The following is a 25,406-nucleotide window of genomic DNA, read 5'->3' as shown; positions in this document are numbered from 1 at the left end:
TTCTTTATAGGATTAAAAAAAAGAGTTATGCCTCTTACTTATCTACTATTCATAGATGTAAAAATACGTTGACAACTATAATAATAAAATGGCGAGTTAATATGTGTTGATGGTTATTTTAAGATTATTTATAATCTGAGTGTAGGAAGATTTTTAATTTAACAAATTAATAATTCATACGTGTTATTTGGTTTTTACATTTATATGCCATGAATTCATTTGATTCGATTGAATTTACTCAATGTGTTTCTAAACTTCCCGATGAAGATCGCAATTGTACTGCTATTGATGAAACTACCGGGGAATTTTGCGGTGAAACTGAGACTTTAAAAATTATCGATGAATTTCAAAAATTGTATGAGACACGTATTGAAAATGTTGATCGCGAATTTGAAAATAAATTTGATCAAGTTTGCGTAAGTTCTTTCTAATATAAAGTTAATTTAATATATTGTCATTCTATTTGTATAATTTAATTATTATTTATTTAAATTTAAAAAAATTAATATATATATTTTTAAAATAATAAATACAATTATATTCTTCTAACATTGAGTAATTTAAATATAAATTTTTCAAAGTTTTTTTTTTTGTATATTTTTTGTATTTAACAATTTCAAATTCAACTTAATAAATAATAAGTTATATTATTTATTAATAAAAACAATTAAAGTTATATCAAACTATATACTAGAATATCTTTAAAAGATTTTATTTTTTTTAATATACATTAAAAATATTAAGAATTTTGAAATTAATATTAAGAATATTAAAAAATTTATAATTTTATAGAAAATTTTTAATTATATAAAAAATATATTTTATATATTATATTTAATGAAAGAAACAGAAATAAATTAATTGTTAATATGGAAAAATATATGTTTATATTTTAATTTTTATTAATATTTAATAATTTATAGATGAAATTAGAAATTTCAAAAGAATGGATTAAAAATTTAAAAGAACAAAACATTATGCTAGTACAAGTAGTAGAGGATTTAGAACAAGCTGCTTGTAACAGAGTTAAATTATTAGAAGAAAAATTGAAACATTCATCAATGCTAGTTTCTGGAAATATGAAAAAGTCAACGAATACAGAAAAGGTATGTTATTTAAAATCTTTTTTCTCAAATTATTAAAATAGTATAATGTAAATTTATAATATAAGACAATTGTTATTATAGACTATAAGTACACTTTTAAATCGTGTAAGTAATTTAGAAAAAGATGAGGAATGTATGCAACAAAAAATTGAGTTTCTTCAAAGTGATATTAGAGGATTATTAGAATTAATACGGCGTGCTGCACAAGAAAATCATTGGACTTTAGATGATATAAAATTCTTTGAAATTCAACCTAGTGATATACCTGTTCCTACTAAGTAAGTTCTCTTAATCAAATATCTTTCATATTATATGTATATTTTTCATATAACTTATTATTAATGATTATTTTTAATATTTGTAAATTTGTATGAATTTGAAAATTTTTTCTTATTAAAATTAAGTAACAGTTTCTTTTATACTTTTGCAGTTGTACCTGTGATCAGGTAAATATAAACATAGATGGTGATAAGAAATTCAAACTTAGAATACAAATTAGTCATGACTTCATGAATAAATCAAATTATCCATTAGACAGAAGTATTTGCATGATACATCCTTCCTATTCAACAACTCTTTAATTAAGCTTTTATTTTTTGCTATATATGTACATATATATTTTATATTTTTATTTTATATTTTAATTTCCTACACTCTTTTTATTAAATCCTTTGTTACATATACTATATAATTTTTATGCAAAATAAATGGTGGGTATGTAACATAATTATGTATAAATTGTCGTTTTTATTATATTTGAATTTTCTATAATATATATTAATAATAGTATATTAATTTTTTGAAATTAATTTTCTGATTTTAAAATTAGGAAGATATAAATCACAAAAAAGTACAATCTTTAAAATTGCAAATAAAAAATTTTGAAGAAAATGAAAAAAAAATGATTGTGTAAGTAAAAATGAAAAACGAATTTAAATATTGAGAATTTGATATCATACATATAATTATAAATAATAAATTTTTTATTTTTCTAGACACCAAAAAGAATTAGAGGATAAATTAATTGATCTTAATGCAAAATTACAAATAAAGGAAGATACCATTAAAACATATGCTTTTCAGTTTCAAAATCTTAGTGATAATCTTAGAAGACGTGTTAAATTTACAGATCAAATTGCATGCAGTACATTTGTAGAAAATAATCAAGAAACTTTTGATGTAAGTTAACATCTTTTAAGTAAAATAATTAATATAGATTGAAATTTAGAATATCTATCCATATATGCATCTGTGCATAATTTTAATAAAATAAAATAATTAAATATTAAATATATATTAAATAATAAATAATAAGGCAATCATATTGAAATATTTTCAAATATATGAGATTTTCTAAATTGATAATGATAAATTATTTTTTAAATTTTTATTGCCATCCAGATTATGTTAATGGCTGATATTGTGGAAAATCTATTGCTTGAAAAAGATGTAGAAATAAAAATTTTGCACGAACGTTTACGCGACGCGAAATCTAATTTGGCAATAACAGTTCGCGATAGCGATATAAATTTGAATAATTTAAAGATTCAGTTGAGTGAAAAATACAAGACAGTTCAAGACATAGAGCAACAGATGGCTAATCTTCAAAAAGTTTGTGTTAAAACTTTTTGCTTGCGTGTGTATTTTATTTCAAAATAACAATTTAGTTATAATTTTATTTGTATTAACTATCAGGAATCAGTAGAGAAGCAAAGTGTTTTAACAGCTGAAGTGATGGAAAAAAATGAAATAGTAACTTCTCTTCAAAAAAAAATGACTATATTGCAAGAGCAATGTCATTATGCAAATATGCAAATTCATTTTAAAGAGGGCATCATTAAAAAAATGCGAAAAGAACTAAGACGAATAGCTAAGGTATAAATTATAAATCGTGCATTTGTACATGAATAATAATGATACTTTTTATTTTCAGTGTCTATATTCTAGTTTCTTTTCTTCTACTCATAATTGTTATAACAAAATTACTATTGATAATCAAGAGATGGAATTTTTTTGTAAATTATGTGAAAAAATTATTGTATCAAAAATGATGCAAACATCTGCAAAGCATAAAAATAATTCTATTTTACAAACTTATATTGAAAATATTTTGGATTGTAATAAATTAACAAAAAATATACCTACAATGAAAACAAAAGAAAATAATTTAGCAAATAAAACAATAGATTATTGTGCAAACACTGAGTTTAGTAAAATTAATATGTATACAAAATTTCATAACATTGATAAAAAAATTTTGAAATACAGCAAAAAATTGCCACCTTTTAATATATGTAAACAATCTTTGGACAACAAAAATGTTTTTATTTCTGAAAATTAAAATATATTGTATATACATATATACTAATCAATTGATATAATAATGAAAATATTAAGTTCTTATATTAATATTAAATATATATATAATTTATAAATTTAAAATCTTCAATATTATATTTCAATATGATTGCCATTTATATAAAAATATATATATATTTCATTTATTTAACATAAAAATATATATATTTCATTCTTTTAACATGCACATTGAAATCAATACTTTATTCATATATTTATTATTTAACATATTTTTTGTTTATATTTCAAAATAAAATTTCAGGAAATTCATAATATATAGATTGATTATGTTGATATAAGAAACTTTATATAAACTTTTCAAGAGGTTGGTAAAATTATATATATAATAATTTTATTTCTTTTTTCTTATATCTAAAAAAAATGATATTTTAATAAAATAATAAAAATAGTATTTCTAAATTTCATATATAACTTAAATTTAAAAATTTAAAAATAACTATAATTTAAAAATTTTAAATTTAATTTAAATTTAAAATTTTATTTTTCCTTAGGATATTAAAAATCCAAGGAATTCTATAAATCAACAGGTAATATAGATATTGTAAATTTCAATATTTAATAATTTATAATTGCTATTACATGTTATTATATAGATTATAATTTTTAGAATCAAATTGTATCATATTTGAATAAAGTAAAATCATTGATGGAACAAGAAAAGGAAGATCTTTCTAAGTTAAAAGTAGAACTGGAAAAAACTGTAGAAAAATTATGCTGTGAGAAAGATGAAGTTGGTAACTTTAAATATAATTAATATTTTAATTAAATTTCAAAATTATATATTTGTATAAATTTCTATGAAATATTCAGTTAAAAATTTTGAATAAAATGGTGTATAATTTTTTAATTCAGCAATTAGAAAAAACAGTTTATTCAAATGCTTGATATGCATTATATGTCTTGTAAAGTATGCATACATGGAACTGTTTTTAATTTGGAATCTTATTGATAAACATTTTTCAATTATTTGTACTATTGATTATAAAAAAAATTGTAAAATATAATTAAATTTAATAGAAATTTCAGTATTTATAGAAACAGGAACGATTCTTGTCAATTAATTCTAAATTTATTTTTCAATTGTAACAAAATATAAAATAAAAATTGTATATTATTAGTTTAATTGTGTTGACAGTGATATTCTCTGAAAAATGTTTATTAATATTAATTTTATAAATAGTTATTTTAATATTTATAAATTTATTGTAAAATTAATTTTTTGTAAAATAATTCTTTTTAACAATAGTATTAAAAATTTTATATAATTACTATATTATTAAAAAATAATATATATACATATTTTGATATTTTTAATTGAACAGGAATATAAAATTAATAATGAATCTAATATGGATAACATAAAATATAAATTAGCTAGAAATATTGAATATGTAAACAAAATATACTCAAAAAAGGATGAATTAATTGAAATAATTAATTCTTTAGTATGTATAATTATTTATTTATTTATTTATTAAACAATCATATATAAATATTGATTATTTATTAAATTTTATTTTATATTGCTATAGCTTCAAATAGAAAATGATGATCTTTTTCATACAGAAAATTTAAATTTATTAGTAAGTATTAGCTAATATTTAAATTTTATTTTACTTTAAAAAATAATATATTTTAAGGAAAATAAATTTTTATTTAAATGTAAATCAAATAATTAAAATGTAAATTTTATATAATATTTTATAAAATAATAAATTAATTATATATTATAGCCAAATACAGATATTAATCAATTTAAGTTAATGGATATATTTAGAGAATGTGCTGTTGAAGCACAAATTACTATGGAAGATATCAAAGATGAAATAAATATGATTGTTTCTTCCTTTAAATGTAGACATCAAAAGGTATATTATATGTTAATATATATATATATATATAATTTTATATTATTAATAACATTAATCATATTAATATTATATAATATAATATAATAATAATATTTTATTATTATTTTATTATATATATTTTATTATATGTTAATAATATTAAAAATATTTTTATAGTATATCGATTTAAATAAAGAAGTTTTGAATGTACAAAATCAATTAATAAAATGTCGAGAAAAGATAGCAAATGTGGTTAATAAATTACAATTACAAGTAAGAATGATTAAATATAATTATATTTAATATTATCATTTATTATATCATTTTATAATTGATACATATTTTTTTTTATCATAGGAAGAAGAAAGAGTAAGACATAATGATAGAATTATTTCAGGAGAGAATAAATTGAAAGATATAAAAAATGAAATAAATATTACTCAATCTCAATTAAGTCATGTCAATGAAATGCAGTCTAATGTATGATTCATATTTTTTTTTAATTATTTTATTTTATTAATCATGATTTAAAAATATTATTTAAAAATCATGATATTATAATTTTATGATTATTTCAAAATTTTAGGAAAATATGTCATATTATGTAGAAGACATATCTAACTGTACAAATATATCTAATTATGACTTATTATGTTCAATAATTGAAGAAATAGAACAAACATCATCTAGTTTGCAAATATTTCAAGTTCAAGTAATTTTTAAATTTCTTTGTTATTTAAATGGTGTTAAAATATTAATATTAAATAAATAATATTTAAATTATTTCAGGGGTGTTGTATAGTAAAAGATCTTGAGAAATTGAAGAATCAATTTTGTGAAGTAGATTTATCCACAAAAAAGTTACATGACAAAATAGATGAAACAGTTAGTATAGTAATTGTTATAAATTTGATTAATTATTATTTATTAATTTCAATTCATTAGTTAGTAAATAAATAATTATTTATTTCCATATCATTACTTAATTTGTGCGTTATTATTTATAGTTGACAGAACATGATATAGTAGAAATAACATTATCACAAAAAGAACAAAAATTACAAAAATTAGAGGAAGAGGTTGATACAATTCATTTAAAAGTACAAGATGTATTAGAAACATTCTTTTCTTCAAAAGAACATGTATGTATTTATTTATATTTCAATTAAATAAAATTTTATTTAATTTTTAATACTATAATATAGATATATTTTTTAATATAAATATATGTATTTTTTTTATTTTAGATTTTGCATGAGGTGTTGCAAACTAAACAAAGTGTGAACAAATTAAGAAAAGAATATGATGATTTAAAATATAAACTATCACAAGTAAGAAATTTATATACATATATATATATATATTTATAATATATATAAAAATTATTTTATAATATATATTATAAAATAATTTTTTTATTTATAATAATTGTTTTACAGAAATCACTTAATTCAGAATGCGATAAAAAAACATGTTTATGGAAATATAGAGTAACTGATTTACAAGATCAAGTTAAAATATTACAACATGAGGTATTTAATAGATTATTATTAGATATTTAATGTTTATTACTTATTAATTTATCAGCTTATTATATTTATTTTTATATTTGTCTCTTGTAGGCCAAATGCAATGAAGAAGCAAATAATTTTTTAAGAAATAATATTCAGTCATTAGAAGAAGAGCTTCATATAATACATGGAAAAGCAGACAATTATAGACGATCTCATTCTATAAACAATATGAAATTAAAAAAAAAAATTATAGAATTAGAAAATACTGTAAATATTACTTACATACAATATTTATTTAATATTATTAAATAAAATTATTTATACATATCTATAATTTTAGCTTAAATTTCAAAAAGAAATTGAATGTACTCTTAGACGTGAATTAAACGATATCGAAATTGAATTAAAAAAATCTAAGGAATTATTAAATTCTTCTGTAAGTTTATTTTTTATGAATCATTTTTTTTTTTAATATAATATAATGTTAATAATAGAAATTTAAAATTATAAGGTATATATGTAAATTAATATAAGTTATATTTTTCATATTCTTTATGTCTAAATAAAAGCACAATGAATATAATATGGAAGAAACTTTGTTGCAATGTAATTGTTATCAATTTAGACATGATACAATGGTAAATATTATTGATAATTTATATAAAATAAATATAATTACATTAAATTAAAATTAATAAATTTATTTGTTTTTATAGACTGCACATCAGTTATTTAAAAAATTAAAAAATAGCATAAAATGTACAAAAATTGGTCTTCAAGAACTTAAAACAGAACTTAAAAAATTGGTTTGTATAAATTTCTTATTTTATTTAATTTTACGTTTATAATGAATGTATAAAATTTTAAATAAAAATTATATATTATAATATAAATGCATGAATTATAAATTTCATTTATTTTAAAATAATCTTACAGATTTGTGAAGATTCTAATTGTTGTTCCTCTGCAAGATCATTAATGAATTTATTGGAAATATTACAAAAACATGAAAGTGAATTAGACAATTGCTTTCAAGAAATTGAAGAACTCAAAAATGCATTATATTCCAAAGATAAACTTGTAAGTATTATTGAATTTTGAACAAAATTTAAATATGAATAAAAATATTAATAATATATAATCACAATTATATTTATAGATAGAAAATATGAAGGAAATTATTGGTATTCAAAAAGATTCTATTGTAATGACACAAACTGAATTGAAAGAACTTCACCAAAAGTATCAGGAAAAGGTATGTTGATATTAAGTCTTCTATTTCAAAAAGGAATTATTTTATAATATTTAATATTAATAATTCATTGTATAAAATATTTAAAATTATAAAAAAAACAATCTTCATAACAAAAGAAATTAAAAATTTTTTTTTATTTTATAATTTGGAATTTTAAAAATTTCACTTTTTTAACTTATAAGATAAATTGCTCAATTTTTTAATATTCAAATAATAAAAAATAATAAGAAAATATAAAAAAGAAATAATATATATATATATATATCCAAAGATATATGCAATTCTCATATTTCAAAAACAAATCTAGATCTATATAAAATACTAATAAAAACACGGATCTTTTTTGTTATGAAAAATTAACAATTTTATTATTGTATAATTATATTATTTATCCCAAGAAATTTAAAATTAGAATTTAGAACAAAAGATTATAACATTAATATAATGTTTATGTTATTTATTTAATTCTTAAACTATATAATTTGTTAAAATATTTATTACTTCAATAATCTTTCTAAATTGTTTCATCAAAAATGTGATTATTAATTTAAAACTATCAAGATTAGTCAAAGGTATGTCAGTTACAAATATTTTAATATATCATATAATGTATATATTTTTAGATCGATAATCAAAATCAAATAATTTCTCAATATGAGAAGGAAAAAAAAGATTTATCAAAACAGGTTTGTATTAATTTTATATAAATAAAAATTATATAAGAAATTTTTATTTTTATATATGAAATGTTATTTGTTTCTATCAAATAATAAAAATATACTTTGTTCTTTAGAATGAACTTCAAATTCAAACTATTGGTCACTTACAAAATGCTGTAGTGGAAGCTAAAAAATGTATAGATCAAATGGGAAATAGAACAGTGAGTGATATGAGTGAACAGTGGTCTGCAATTCCGTCTGTAACATTCAATCAAAGGAATGTGCATGATGTTTAAACATTAATTTATAATAATTAAATATGTGCAATTAACTTATATAGATTATTTATATAAAATAATTATTCAATATATAAATAAGATAGTAATCTATAATGTAATTTTTATATTTTAATAGTTTCTAATATATAAAATAATTGAATTTTTTTTTAATTTTTTTACATTATATTTTATATTTTTAGATTCACAATAATTATATATTATATATTATATATTATATATTATATATTATATATTATCTAAAATATTTAAAATTCTGTAAATTTGTATACAATATTTAAAATTTTATTTTTATAATTATTGTTGACAATTAAAATTGTTAAAAATGTTTATTAAGAAAATCTATTTTATCGTTTTAAGATAAAAATAAATATATTTCTTTAAAAAAAAATCATTTCTAAATAATAAATTTTATTATCATTGTTATAATAAATAATTTAATAAATAACATGCATGTATTTGTTCCATTTTAATTAATGTTTTAATTAAATATCAATAATTATAAATTAATTAAATTAATATTACTTTTTTAATTTCAAATATATAGTATAAAAATTAAGTGTGATAAAATTTTATACATAAAAACAATGTTTGTGTAAGTGGTGTTATCGTTATTATATAAATATTATTTTTAAATATTATTTCTAGAAAAAAATCTAACTACCTATTATTTGCAGTCTGAAGGAAAAATTGAAACTATTCGCTTATTGATGATATATGTAGAAGAAATTCAAAGTCAATATAATGAATGTTTTGCAGAGGTATTATAAATCTTTTCTTTATAATTAATTTGATAGACATTCTAATATAAATGATATTAGTTGTTTATAAAATTTTTATTATTATATTTATAATAATAATATAATTCAATTTATATAGGCAGCTAAACAGGACAAATTATTAGAGCTTCAACGAAATGCAATTCAAGATCTTCAACAAAAAATTATTTTCATGGAATACAATAATTTCTTAGCTATTAATTTTATTCATATTACACATTATTTCATTTTAAAAACAATACAGGTAGAGAAATATAAAATATTGTAACAAATAATGTGGTGGAAATGTTTGATTTATTTGTTTTGATAATAAAAAATATTTATTTTCATCAAAGTTTTATTATATTTTGAGTTAAAATTTATATTAGTTATTAAAATAATTATAAAAATAATTATTGTTAAATATCATAAATATAGTATAAAATATTAAAAATTAATTTTAAAAATTAAAGATATTTTTTTTATTAATATATTAATAATTGGATATTTTCTAGGAACAATTGGAAATTCGTGTAAATGATATTCAATCTCTAAAAAATGAGGTATAACAATTATTATAGTAAATTATACATTATATATATATATTTTTTTTACTATTTATATCATATAAAATATATTAATTTCATTTCAGATAGATACTCTGATACAATCAAAATGCTATTTGGAGAATAAGTATTTAAATACAAAAAAACTATGGCAAGAAGCAGAAGAAAAATTACAAGAATTAAGGTATTTTAATATAAAATTTTATTCATAAAAATATATAAAATATTTTAAAAATTATTATTAATTGACTTAGAAAACAAACATTAAAAACTGAATATAAAATAAAGATTGGAGAAGATAAAGAATGTCAATATAAAATAGAAGTTAAAGATAAAAGCTGTATTACTCAAAATATATTTGATTGTGAAAATATAACATATGACAATAGGAAACAATGTACAAATTATTCATATGAACATGATTTACAAACAGAAATTGAAATTTTAATTAGAGAAAATGAAGATATGAAAAAGCAACTACAAAAATATAAATTAGATTTTGACATAATTGACAAGGAATTGAAAACAGAAAGAGAAAACGATATTTATATTCAACAAATTTCATTTGAATTACAGAAATTAAGAGATACAGAGTGTTGTTTACAATATGAAAATGAACAACTTAAATCTGACTTAAAAAAACAAACAAAAAATACAGAAGATTTATTGGAAAAGTTACAGTCTACTCAAGAAAGTAGCACGAAATTTGAAAAGTTATTAAAAAAATTAGAAGACAAACAAATACAGGTTTTTTTATTCTATTATATTTTAATAAAATAATTAAGTAATTTTTAAAATTATAATTAAATAATAATTTATAAAAATGTTTTTATTTCATTATATTTAGATTAATGATTTATGCAGTCAAATTTCGAATAATGAAATTGTTATAAAAAAACAAACAGAAATTATTGAAGAATTTGAAAAAAAACTAGATGTAAAGAATCAACAGATCAAAGCATATTTATCTGAATTAAATGAAGCAGAAGAAGAAATGTCAACTTTACATGAAAGAATACAATCTCTAAAAACAATGTTAAAAGAAAAATCTGATAATATGGCTAAACTTCAAGCAGATTATGAAGTGATAAAGGTACGTTTTAATATTTTAGATGATTTCTTATAAAATAAATTATAATTTTTATTATATTATGTAAAAATATAATATTAAAAATGTAATTATAAATAATTATAGAATGATAATTCTATATTGAAAATGGAGAATAGCAACTTTGAAGATAAAACTAAAGAAGATATTTGTCAATTAAAAATCATGGTAAATATTTTAAAATATCTTAATGTACATATGTCCTTTCTCTCTCTCTCTCTCTCTCTCTCTCTCTCTCTCTCTCTCTCTCTCTCTCTCTCTCTCTCTCTCTCTTTCTATATATATATATATATATATATATTTATGCATACTTATATATATCTAATATTATCTATATTTAATTATTATTATAATTTCAAAATTATAAATTCTTTAAGATAACACCTATATTATCTTTTTTTTTCAGTTAAAAGACCTTCAAATGCAATTATGCTTTACTGAAAATAATTATTGTAGAGTTACAGAAGACTTTAATAAAGCACAAGAACAATTAATCATAATGACAAAACGAGAAGCTGATTTACAAGAATGTTTAACAAATATGGTATAGTATTATTATTTTTAAATGTTTTAACATTATTTATTTATTTTAAATGTTTAATTTATATAATTTAATAATAAGAATATTTTTTTATCTTTTTATTTAATTATTTTAGGAAAGAGATTATTGTTTAAAATTATCAAGTATAGAGAAAGAAAAAGTTATGCTTGGAAATTGTTTAGATAAGCTCAGAGATGAATTAGAAGAAATTCAAACAAGTTATTCATCAAAAAGTACTGAACATTGCAATCTGCAAGATATTTGCAAATCTTATGTAGAACAATTAGATATTTTACAACAACAGGTGAAATTAATTTAATTTTTGTTTTTATTTTTTTTTTACGTTTTTATTTTTTAAATAATATTAATTTCAAATGTTTTTTATATTTTTAGATTGAAAAAGAAAGAGAAAAATTTAAACAAATAGAAGAATCAAATCGCTGTATAATACAGCAATTACAAGAATACAAAGAACAAAATAATGATCTTGTTAAGGAAAAATCTATAATAGAACAAAATAATTGTGAAATTATTTCAGAGGTGAATATTAAATTATTTTTAAAACAAAATATTTTAATATATAATTTCAATAAAAATTATTTATAAATTTTCTTTAGTTACGAGAGACGCACAAATCTTTATTGGAATTAAAAAGGGAATGTCAATTGAAAAATAAATCTTTGGCTTGTATATCAGCAGAATTAACAGAAACAGCAATGAGTAGATCAGAACTTTGTAATCAATCGCAATATGTTGTTTCTTGTATACGTATTTGGATGGAAGAACAACGAGAATATGTAAACAAACTTAGTGCAAAATTAAAATCTCAACAACAGGAATTAGTTCAAGTTGGATTTGAGAAAAAGTATGTATTTTCAGAATTCTCAAAATCAGATTAATATATATTTTTAAAGCTTTATAGTTACTAAAGTTTATAGTTATTAAAAAATTGTGAATAAATAATTTACAGAGTATTAATAGATGAAACAAAGCGCCTAAGACATATCAATCATGTATTAATGCAAAGATTAAAAAGAGTATATCGATATAGTAATAAGAATGTTAGAAATGTTTGTGTAGGATGTCAAATATTACCAAAAAATATTGATACACGTTTTCCTGTAAACTCCAAATATTTATCATCACAGAAGGTAATTAACATTAAAAAAAATATGATCTTTTACTTTTCTTTTTTATTACATTTTTATTATAGTACATTTAATATTCAATACTTTTGATTTATTCATATTTGAAAAAAAACTAAAACTATTAAGAATAATTCGATTTTTAATTTTAAATATTTTATGATTCATATTGTTAAAGATTTTATAATTCATGATATAATTAAGAAAAACAATATTTACCTATATATTTAATTTTAACTTATAAAAAATATTAAATATTAATAAATTAATTCCTAATAATTTAATTTTTTTTATATTCATTTTCTAAAACTATTTATATTGATATTCAATCATTCATTTAATTATTATACTAAAAATTCAATTATTAAAATATTTTTTTAAATATTTAATAAAATTATATTTTGATTTATGATTGGATTTATATATATATATTATGAATTATAAGTTCTTTTTATGTATTTTTCATTATCTCTAATTAAAATATTTTTTTTATTTAGAAATTAAATTTCATGAAGGCAACACGACGTATTTCAGTGTGCAATAATGGTTGGTTATTTCCTAAAATGAAATATTTAGTAAATGAATTACAAAAAAATAATATAGAATGTAGTGAAAACTGTTTTAACAGGATGAATACAGATGTAAGATTAGAAGAAAATCATGATTGCGGTTATCAATCATCTACGAGTAAATGATATGTAGAATTGCTATTATATCTATTAAAATGAAAAAGAATTGTATTTTGTAATACACATACAAATGATTAAATTATTAATTTATCAGACTATTTTATACTATTTTCTATACAATAGAATTTCTTTTTATTTATCGATTCGAATCAATTCGAAAATGTAAATATATATTGAGTAAATAATATCATTATTAAATGCTTTTGTGTTTTAATTTTTTATAATTAAATTTTTTTTGAAGCATTTAATTTTATAGTAAAGTGATAATTTGTATGACAAAGAATATGGATTAATACAAGATTTTTAATATATAATTTATGAAATAATTTAAGCAAAAGTTTGCATTCTGTTATGGTAAATACTTCCAGTCCTTTTGGAGGATACTAAAAATGACATATTGTAAATTTTAAAAACGTTTACTTATTAAATAATATTACGATAAAAATGAAAATACAAATATACAATACAAAAATACAAACATTATCTAATTCATATGCATTGATAAATTGCATATAAATTTCACTTAAATGTTATTTCTTTCTTTTAAATGATAATTTTTTTTAAACTTTTTATTTTTTTATATTAGTATTTGCTATTTTATACTACATAAACTATATAAACTATATAAATTTGCTTTTTAATTACAATATATTATTTAAAAACATAAAATAGAATTATACATTTGTTCATGTAAGTAAGATTCATTATTTTTTAACATATGTATTTAGTTACAATTTTTTGATAGGTATATTATAGGAATATTATAAGAAAATAATTATATTATTTAATAAATAAAAATTAATCAAAAATTTAAATATAATTTTATCTTTTATTTATATCTAAAAAAAGAATATAATGCAAATTATCAAAAATTATTAAATTAAGAAAATGCATATGAAAAGAATTTGTTTGTATGTTTCCAAAAATCATAGCATTCATTGAAAAACAAATTAAAAATATAAAACTGAATAATTTGATAAAAATTTGATAATATACAAACCAAAACAACATGTAATAAAATAGTTTTATTAAAAAATTGATAGACTTCTTGAATTGTCAACCATGGATGTGAAAGAAAAAATAAATGTGTTAAATATACAATACCCAAACATGCAGAAATGCTTTTCTCAGTGAATAAATTTAATCTAAAATATAATTTATAAATATTGATTTATAGATCATGATTAATTTTTTAAATATTTAATTAAAAAAAGAAGATATATAATATAAATATGAAACTATTATATAAATTAAAAAAATAAAGTTTTTATTTTCAATCTATAATTTATATTATATACCAGTGACATTATTATATACCAATAACAACTTTTAAATAAAATAAATTTTTTATAACTTTAATATTCAAATACCTAGCAAATTTAAAGAATTCCCATAATACATTTGAAACAACAGTATTATTTTTTACTGTAGTTTCATTTAACAATTTATTCTCTGGAAAAAAAATTATATTAATTTATTTTACATACATATTTATCAAAGAAATATATATATTTATTTACCAAAAAAAGAAATTATCATATTTTTATTTTCTTGATTTTTTTTTAGATAAGTTATGTCCTCTTCTGTAAAATATTTCCAAATACACAAACTTGGACACGGTATATCATTATACTGACTATAAAGAGGATTTTTTGGGTATATCCACGGTCCGCACAAATCGTCATAATTTACATCTGAAACGATTTGAATTTCTGAACAGATTTTTCGTGAAATTGTTCGAATATGTGATATTGCATATTCTGATAAAGTTGAGCGTTTAATATTTATAATCGGTTTTAATTGCTCTTTTTGATCATTAATTTCGATATGATCTTTTATTGTAAATTGATTTGACATTATTAAATATTTTCTATTAAAGAACAAGCTATATATATATATATATATATTTAAAAATTAGATATATGTAAAGATTAAATTGTGGACATTCAAATTGATACAGAAAATGGAATAATAATTAACGGTTTGTGTTGATCGTGTTTTTTAAAATATATTAATATATATATATATATATATATTAACATATTTTAGCATAAAATATATACAATATATAGAATAATACATATAAATGTTGATATCTATAATTTCAGGTAATATTTTTAATATTGTTAAAATATTGTTAAAATATCGGTGCAAACGCCATTAAGCTTCATATACATTTTTTACGATAGAATGAAATAGCATAGAAATTATTTTCACATACACTTAATTAATGTAATAGAGAATATTATTATAATTTTCGAAATCATAATTATATTTACTATGAGAATTAGTATAATTATAAAATATTAATATATCATTATTAAATATTATATTTAAAACTAAAAATATGAAATAAAATATTACATTATTCGCTTTTTGAATTATATAAAGATTATAAAATGCATAATTTATATTATTTAAAAAGATATAATATTTCGATAAAAATTTAAAACTCTTTACAATTCAAAAGGCAAAATAAATAAAATTTCAAATTTTTTTAATTTCTTCGAATTTAAATGCATATTTTCTGAACATATAATATATCTTTCAAATATTGTACAATGATGAAATATGAACAAATTCATATTTACAGAAATGCAAATATTTTGTTTATTGTATTTTACATAATAATTTAATAATGATTTTTATACAAATATCAAATTTTATTTTCGTTATTCTATCTCAGTTTAAAAATTCAGATTTATTTTTATTTCAGTTTATATAATGATATTTGATAGTATTTAGATAAATTTTTAAAAATTATTTTAATTTAATAAAATGCATAATTTATATTTATATTTATAATTTTTAATGTAGATTATTTATTAAACAAATTTTTATTTAAAATATTATTTGAAAATAAAAATCTAAAATCAAATATAAAGATCACAGAAATATTTTGTATGTATGAAAAAACATAATTTAAAGAAAACATAATTTTTAATAATTTAATGAATTTAAAAAATACTAATATTATTATTAAAAACAATTTCCATTTTTTGCTATTATTTCACGACAAATATTAAATAATTTTGGATGAAATTAAATTAATTGGTGAATTTGACGAAATCCTTAGTAATATTCACAAGTTTATTTTTTCTTGCGTAATCATTTATAATTTATCATGAATTATTATATAATAAAATTAATATACAATATATTTCGGAGCAAAAATTTGTTATACATGTTTACAAACTAAGAAAGTAAATACATAGGTAATCATAGCAGCAGGAATGGCCTACTATCTTACAAGATGTTTCGCGTGCCAAAATTTCATCATACATTGTATGTTTTAAATGTATATTATTATTACTAATATTAATGTTATTATTATTTATATATCAATATTACCATTAATATTATTATTACTTATTACCATTAACATTACTTATTACATAAATCATATTTATTATATATGATTTATATTATAATTGTATTTATATATGAATATATATATAAATACAATTTATATATATATATTTATATATTTATAACGAACACCGCCCATTACTACTAGCATTACAAATGGGAGCTTCATCTGTTTCTGTCTTTCTCTTTTTCTTCTTTTTTGATAGATCTGATACTCAAAATAGATGATATATCGTCGAATGTAATGTGATACACGCATTTTTTATTAATCACTCAAGAAAAATGTTTATCTTGCACAGTTCACCTCCCATTCCATTATAGTGGTATTTTCCATTGTTTTATTTTCCATTCAAATATATATTCATTGCAGACACACTCATGGTGTATTTATATTTGTAGATTATAGTACAGATCTGTAAGCAAAAAATGTGTTTTCTACAATAATTCAGAAAAATTTCAGAAAAATTACAAATTTCATAAATAAAGATAAATACTTTTTTAAATTAATATATTAATACAATATTAATACAAAAATATATTTATTTTAAAACATTTATTTTATCTTATATATTATATTATCCTCTTACTTATTTTATCCTTTATATTATATATAATATGAAACTAATATCAATTGAATATTTAATTCTTTATAATTTGAACTTAATCATTTAAAAAAAAATTAATATATATTAAATTAAATGAATAAATTAATATATTTAATAAATATTAAAAATATTTGTAATTTAAATAAAAATAATTTAAAATATATTAATATACATTTTATGATTTTTTTTATATTTATAGATTATTTAATTATCTTGTGGATAACTTATACTATAAAGATTACTGATAATTTTGTTTATCTTCAATTCAAATATTATAAAGAATTATTTTTATAATTTATATTAATTATAATATTAATATCAGAATATTTTAATATAAAATAATAATTATATAATATTTAATACAAATATAAAACAAAATATAGAAATAGAAGATATTTTAAATAATTTTATTTTTAAGATATTTTTAATTAAATATTTTATAAAAAAATATTTTGAACATTTATTTTTACAAAATAAATTAATTAATACTACTATTATAATAATAATTATAATAATATAATTATAATTAAATAATTATATTATAATAATACTATAATAATAATAAATAATTTTTTTAGATAAACAATAAAATTAACAATAATTAATATTTGAGTAAAAATATTTATTAAATTTATTTATTGTTGTGTTGATTAAATTAATAAATTCAATTTTTAAATAAAAAATTAATATTTTCTTTAATGTCATTTTATGATTTACAGTAAATCTACAACAAGATTGTAAATATATTACAAGATTATTCTCTCTTGTATATAACAATATAATTAATATTGTAAAATATATCATTCACATTATTAATTAAATAATAAATATAAAAATAAACGAAATAAGAATAATATATAACACTATTAATGATTCTATATGTAACATTATATAATAGAATTTGTAAAATTCAACAAGAAATATATAAAAATTACTTTCAATTAAATGTAATATATATATGCATATTCTGTAATGCAACTAAAAAGCAACAGATTCATTAGAAATATAGCAAAAAGAGAAAAAAATATAACATTTAGATAGATTGCGCATTATTACTTTTTTCAATATTAAATCTACAAAATTATATATAATACATAAAAATTATGCAAAAATATATTTATATAAGTACAATTTTATGTTCTAAAGTAGTTATTTATTAAATGCCAAAATATTTGGAATTTATAAGTATTTATCTCAAAATAAATATAAAGATAATGAAAATTTATAGTAGATAAAAATATTAATGTAAAAAAAATTATGGTTAAACAATTTTTAATTTTTGATAAAATTAACATAAAATTCATTTACTATGCATTAAAAATTCTGGTTTTATGTAAGAAAACACTTTTTTAATGTAAAACATCGATTATTTTATGCAATGATTCAAATAAGGGAATATTAATTTAGATTTTTATATTTGCGTGTCTTTTTTACTTATTTAATAAATATTAAAAATAAGTCAAAGTACATGCAATGAAAATATTAAACATAACAAAAAATATGTTGTGACAATGTGTACTCAAATAAGACTAATACAAAATTTTGTATAGAACATGTAAATTTTGCATAAAATATTTAAATTTTAACTTAATTGATATCTAATTATTTTTATCATTGAAAAATGATCTATCAATATCTCAATTCATTATATATTTTAACATTACAAAAATATATAAACATAATATACTACTATATCAAATGCTAAATCCATATCTGATGCATATATCAATTATTTTATGATTTTTTTAGATATATTCTTTCATCATTGATGACAATAAGTGTCAAATTTTAATTAACGTAAAAATATATACCAACATAATATTTGACACGTACAGATTTGGATAATCACTTGCAACAATTGCCAGTTGCTGCCTTTTGTCCTTCTGTTTCAACCAATCGACGACCTTGACCACTTGTACTTGCACTTCCTGATTGTTCATTCTTTGGAAGTTTTTTAGCTGTAATATGATAATTTTAATTTAATAATTTTAATTTAGATTAAAATATTATATATTATATATATAATAAATTCAAAGAGATTTTAGAAATTAATATACATTTTATTTTATGAATATAAAATATATATATGCTATATAATATTAGCTTAATAATAAACATATTTTATTTACATTCGGAATTGTATTGCATTTAATAGCAAAAATTTAGGCATTTGAAAATAATTGATTAATATTACTTTTTGATTTGTGATTCATTCTTTAAATATCTTAAAGGGAATAATGAAAACCAGAATGAAATAGAAAAAGATTTGATTATTATGTGACCATATATCACAAAGATACATTTACATAATTTACATAATTATAATAAATAATTAAATAGATGATAAAAAATGATGATTTTAAATTTACTATTGAGATAAAAATCATATTTTTATCAAGGCAATATTATATATGATTATTATACTGTATAAAATTTAATAAGAGATGTTATTTCAGATTATTTTTCTTTATTAATTATAAATAGATTATAAATAAAATAATTAAATATAATTAAATATAAAATATAAATACTATAAATTTATGTAAAACTTATTTGTCAGATTTCATTCATTAATATCATTAATAAATATTTAATATTAAAAATATTAAATATTTCATAATAAAAAATATAATCTTACCAATTGCCAAAAATATATCATTAACATTCATTGCTGTTTTAGCTGAAGTTTCCATGAAAAGAAGGCCATTTTCATCAGCATAAGTTTGAGCTTCATCAAATTCTACAATTCTTTTATTTGCAAGATCAGCTTTATTTCCAGCTAATGCTATAACTATACTTGGACTGGCTTGTCGTTGCAATTCCTTCACCCACGTTTGGGCACGTACAAATGTGTCCTGCAATTTTATATAATTAAAAAATATATAAATTTAAGAATAAATATAAAAATTAGAAAATAATTCATAATAATTATCAGAAAAATAATGATAGATATCATATTAATATTTTTATTATTATTACAATTGATTTGAATTTTTTTTGACATTTTTTATTATTTTATGGTTTATAAATATTGTTTTTAGAAATATTGTTAACTCTTTAAAGTCGTAAGTTACAACAAAATATTTTTATAAAAAAAAATTAGGCTAATATGACATTTTTATCAGAAATTATTTCAAAAATTCTATTCTATTAAAACAAAATTCGAAACATAAATTTAAAATATATCATAAAATTGAATGTAATTATTTGCTAATCTTTTAATCATATATTTTATAATTATATATAATATTATATATAGTTTTTAACATATATGAAATTATATTTATACTTATAATTTATATATTTAAATACTAAATTTGATAAATCCATACTCACTTGATTTGTTATATCATATACAACAATAGCTGCTTGTGCACCACGATAATACATTGGTGCAAGACTATGATAACGTTCCTGCCCTGCTGTATCCCAAATCTCAAATTTTACAGTTGTATCATCCAAACATACAGTTTGTGTTAAAAAAGCAGCTAAAATATTATAATATAAATATTAATATAATATAATATATATAATTATTATAATATATAATATATATAATTATTATATATCATTCAATTAGATGCTCATTAATTATAATTTATTTTATTTTTATGTGATTAATATTATAATTAATATTTAAAAATATTGAAATTCATACCTCCAATAGTACTTTCTTGATATTCATGAAACTGTCCTTTAACAAACCTCAAAACAAGACTCGATTTTCCCACAGCAGATTCTCCAAGTAATACCAGCTTAAATTGACAAATCTTTCCTTGTGTCGAACCATTCGGCCTCTGGGCTGTACCCCGATTAGCCATGATCACCTATGTAAAAAATTTACAAAAACAATAAAAAAAAATAACTTAATAAAATTAAATGTAAATTTCTTAATATTGATCTCATTTTAAATATTAAAAGATTAAAAAATTTCTGTTTATAGTTCTGTTTAAAAATTTGTTTATATACAATATATATATATATATATATATATATGTATAATATATTATATATTATATTATATATATATTATATATAATTCTCTTTGCAACATTTGTAATAAGGCTAAAATTATATTATAATAATTTAAAAATAATTAAAATATTAATTTTATTATTTTTAATAATTTCCATTATGCTCCATAAACAAACAGCAACACAAATTATATTATTTTTTTTCATTTTATTTTCTTTTTTTTTACAATATAAAAAATTTTCTATAAAATATTTAAAATTTATTCACAGCTTTGTTACAATTTTCAAAAATATTAAAAACACAGTTCTATATTCACAAAAATCCTAATATCTATATGAATATAAAATTTATATTATTTTATATATATTTAATTGTTTATGATTTTTTATGATAATAAAATTTTGTATAAATTGTTAGAATAATTTTCAAATTAGATTTTAAATTATAATATTATTTAATTTTAAAATAATTTATAATTTTTAATATTTAAATAAACTCTAAATCAGTAGATAAATGTCTAATTATAGTGAAAGTCCATATAAATAGATAAGACTTTCATTTATATACTCAGTAATCAACATTTAACTAAATCTTTTAAGTTGAATAATATGAATTGACAAATGTGTAATAAATCATGAATTTCTTTTATAAAATTTAAAATTTTCAATGAAATATATAAAAATTTATAAAATTTTTTTAATATAAAATTTACATATAAAGTTTTTAAAAAATTAAATTTATATTTATAAAAAATAAAAATTTTAAGAATATAGATATTAATATAATATTTTCATAAGAATAAAAAATTAAAAAAAAATTATATTATAAAAAAAGAAAATAAAAAATATATTTTTATAATTGTAAAACTGATCAGATTTTTAAGACAAATATCAGAAATATTAAATAGTAAAATTTTTTGTATTATAAAAAAGGAAATTATTGTTAAAATAAAGCATAAATAAATTAAATACTTCATCAATTTCTAATTTTGTAATTTAACTTCCTATTATTCTATATAAAACAATTTAAAATTATTCAAAAGAATTGATATAAATTATAAAAAATTAACTTTATATGTATTACACATAAATTCGTTTAAAAAAAACTCAAAGAAGAAACGCTAAAATAAAATAAAAAAAATAATATTTTATAATGAAAATAAATTATATATTTTGTAATGAAAATAAATTGATAAGTATTAAGTCGCGATCACATTGTGTGAAACATATGAAACTTTGATGAATTTAATAAAAAGTAGATAATTGACTTGCAGAAATGCGTATGTAAAATTTGATAGCTACTCTATTGCAATTATTTTCTATGAGTCACTTACAAACGAAAAACACAATAAGTAAACCAACGAAAAATAATAGTATATGTAGTTTAACCCATTAAAACGAAGACTTTGTTAATTACATTATCCAATTAGTCGCGAAGCGAGTTTTGACGAATTAAACAGTCTGGTGTTGTTTTGCGATAATGTTACGATTGATAAAACCAAATAAACTCTCTAAATGATAATGTGTAGTCTGTTTTAATGAAGAATGAACAGTGAGAATTGGTAACACGATGACTAAACGCAGCAACTTCACGGTAATCATGAGATTCGCGTAACTTGCGGCGATGAAAAGGAAACAGGTCCGCATCGCGCGAGCCCGTCCGGGTACAGGCTATCAAAAAAATGTTCTTAGAACAAACTAAATGAAAAAGCATATACATATATACACAATGTATTCTTATACTTAAAACAAAATGAAGCTACGTCAAACTTGCATACTTACAAACTCACCCCAAACTTATCTACGTAACCAACACCTCATAACCTTCGACAAAATAGCATTATTGAAAAATCACAAGAAACCGTTAAAGCGGTGCATAGGGACTGAGAAAGAAAGAAACCAATAAGGACAGACAGAATTCTGTGTACGCGCGCGCAAATTCTCTTTCTCTTTTTCTCTCATGGACACACATGTAGATGTTCACATAGATGTCTCTTTCTTTGTTGCGCTTATTAATACTCTATCTTTTTTTCTCTTATTTACTTATTTGCTTAATTTACGTTTCGTTAGTTCGCTTACCACTATCCCACCCTCTTACTCTATCTCTTTCTCATTCATTTATTCATTTGCATTTATTTCTTTCACTCACTCTTACTTTATCTTTCTCTCTTGAACTCGTTCATTCATACTATATCTTTTTCTTTCCCTTTGCCTCTCTCTTCAGATAGATGGAGAGAGAGGGAGGGGAAGAGAAGCAAATAAAGGGTGTAAGCGATGCGCCACGATAGTTACAGTTCTGAGTACTTGTCACCGCCCGTGAAACGTCAGCAAGATCTGAAATATCAAGAAGCCAAAGCAATCTACGAACTGAATAAAACGACAAAAAGAATGCACAGTTTAAAAGAATTGCATGTCCTAGCATATCAAAAATTTTGTCATTATTCGTGCAATAAAATACACGAGAGAAAACGAATAATATAGACACAGCATTAAGCACATTCTGCGCTTCTCTAGATGACACTATTCATAAACATAATTCTTTCACCCGCGACGGGTTATAAAAAAGAACATTAAAAATGCGTTTCAGCGGTAGCAAGGAAAGGGACACTTGGCAAGATTGAAAACTCAAATTTTCAATGCTTAACCTGCTACGTAAGGAAGCTCGCCGTCGAATAAGAATGCGGCACTAGCTCTTTAGACGGTCGATGAGCGCACAACACCGCGCGACGATGATTAATGTCAATTCACTGCCGCGCGTCAAATACGATCACTTGTCTTCAGTAAATCGGCCCACTAACCGAGCATAGATCGTGCAATCTATATAGAATGTGTACATTTATGACAGCTCCGGTTGGTACACACAGGCAGATACACGACTCTACGAAGCTTGTTGATTTTTTCACATTCCCCTTTTTTCTGTTTAAAGAATATATTTTTACCACTTTTCGTAAAATAATAACTGTTCCAAATGACACTTTTTTTGATAAAATGAATGGTATTAATGTTTTTGTAACCTAATATAACTAAATTTTAAATTAAAGTTGATCGCACTAAAAAGAATTAAGATTTAGATCCGAATCACGCACACGGTACACACAGTACTGCGACACTTTCTTTTACAACGTCAAATCCAACAGTCACGATCACGCAAAACTTTACCACTGATCAATCAATGAGTCAGTCAATTACCAGCTATCGTACGTGAAATTAAGAAGAAATGTTGAACAGATTTCAATCTCAGAAGATCCTTTGAGAGTACCTTTCTTCAATGTCGTTTTCTTTTTCCTCGAATCGGAAATGGCGCATTTCAATGAACACTACAAGAGAACGGCGCCACTGCTGACCAATAATTTTATTTTAATTTTATAATACATTCTTCTATATATAGTTAAAAAAAGCACTTATTTATAATTTTAATAATGTGATAATTCTTTGTTTTATTACGATAAATCTTAATAAAATAATATGTATATTATTTTTAAAATAATTTTTATTTCAAATTTTATGCATTATAATATTTAAAATATTTAATTATTAAAAATTAATAAATATCATTTATCAAATTATTGAACATTCAATACAGAAAATAATT

The 25,406-nt window shown here is 19.0% G+C and overlaps 3 protein-coding genes across 13 annotated transcripts; 2 read left to right on the top strand and 1 right to left on the bottom strand.

The window, feature by feature from the left end:
* Positions 1-209: 209 nt before the first annotated feature.
* Positions 210-13,964, top strand: LOC107994069 (putative autophagy-related protein 11). Of its 4 annotated transcripts, XM_062076356.1 has the most exons (39): positions 210-416; positions 924-1,106; positions 1,188-1,384; positions 1,537-1,552; positions 1,936-2,015; positions 2,102-2,285; positions 3,977-4,012; positions 4,093-4,215; positions 4,808-4,930; positions 5,018-5,068; positions 5,219-5,353; positions 5,513-5,608; positions 5,693-5,815; positions 5,922-6,047; positions 6,125-6,220; positions 6,343-6,477; positions 6,583-6,666; positions 6,775-6,867; positions 6,958-7,116; positions 7,190-7,285; positions 7,419-7,487; positions 7,566-7,655; positions 7,786-7,929; positions 8,009-8,104; positions 8,728-8,790; positions 8,898-8,984; positions 9,737-9,820; positions 9,939-10,082; positions 10,333-10,380; positions 10,470-10,567; positions 10,638-11,130; positions 11,231-11,476; positions 11,579-11,659; positions 11,898-12,035; positions 12,148-12,336; positions 12,426-12,572; positions 12,650-12,897; positions 13,003-13,183; positions 13,675-13,964. In XM_062076356.1, the coding sequence occupies exons 1-39, from the start codon at positions 210-212 to the stop codon at positions 13,870-13,872; spliced, it is 5,187 nt and encodes a 1,728-aa protein (XP_061932340.1). In that variant the 3' UTR covers positions 13,873-13,964. The 4 variants fall into 4 exon arrangements, with proteins under 4 accessions (XP_061932340.1, XP_061932341.1, XP_061932342.1 ...); XM_062076357.1 differs by lacking the exon at positions 3,977-4,012; XM_062076358.1 differs by lacking the exons at positions 210-416; positions 924-1,106; positions 1,188-1,384; ... (1 more) ...; positions 1,936-2,015; positions 2,102-2,285 and adding an exon at positions 3,746-3,789.
* LOC133666275 (uncharacterized) lies at positions 2,769-3,718 on the top strand. The gene is made up of 2 exons (XM_062076383.1): positions 2,769-2,981; positions 3,040-3,718. Exons 1-2 carry the CDS (start codon positions 2,841-2,843, stop codon positions 3,445-3,447), a joined length of 549 nt encoding a protein of 182 aa, XP_061932367.1. The 5' UTR covers positions 2,769-2,840; the 3' UTR covers positions 3,448-3,718.
* Positions 13,965-16,942: 2,978 nt separating the features above from the next.
* On the bottom strand, positions 16,943-25,154 carry LOC133666274 (ras-related protein Rab-5C). Of its 8 annotated transcripts, none has more exons than XM_062076374.1 (6): positions 24,460-25,154; positions 21,499-21,667; positions 21,177-21,328; positions 20,479-20,695; positions 19,674-19,798; positions 16,943-17,648 (listed from the first exon to the last, which is right to left on the bottom strand). In XM_062076374.1, exons 2-5 carry the CDS (start codon positions 21,659-21,661, stop codon positions 19,686-19,688), a joined length of 645 nt encoding a protein of 214 aa, XP_061932358.1. In that variant the 5' UTR covers positions 21,662-21,667; positions 24,460-25,154; the 3' UTR covers positions 16,943-17,648; positions 19,674-19,685. The 8 variants fall into 8 exon arrangements, with proteins under 8 accessions (XP_061932358.1, XP_061932366.1, XP_061932360.1 ...); XM_062076382.1 differs by having other exon boundaries at positions 25,074-25,154; XM_062076376.1 differs by having other exon boundaries at positions 23,149-25,144.
* Positions 25,155-25,406: the final 252 nt, after the last annotated feature.

This window comes from Apis cerana, linkage group LG6 (assembly GCF_029169275.1).
Source record: "Apis cerana isolate GH-2021 linkage group LG6, AcerK_1.0, whole genome shotgun sequence".
Taxonomy (NCBI): domain Eukaryota; kingdom Metazoa; phylum Arthropoda; class Insecta; order Hymenoptera; family Apidae; genus Apis; species Apis cerana.
The sequence above is the reverse complement of the archived record's forward strand: the minus strand, read 5'-3'. Positions and strand labels throughout refer to the sequence as shown.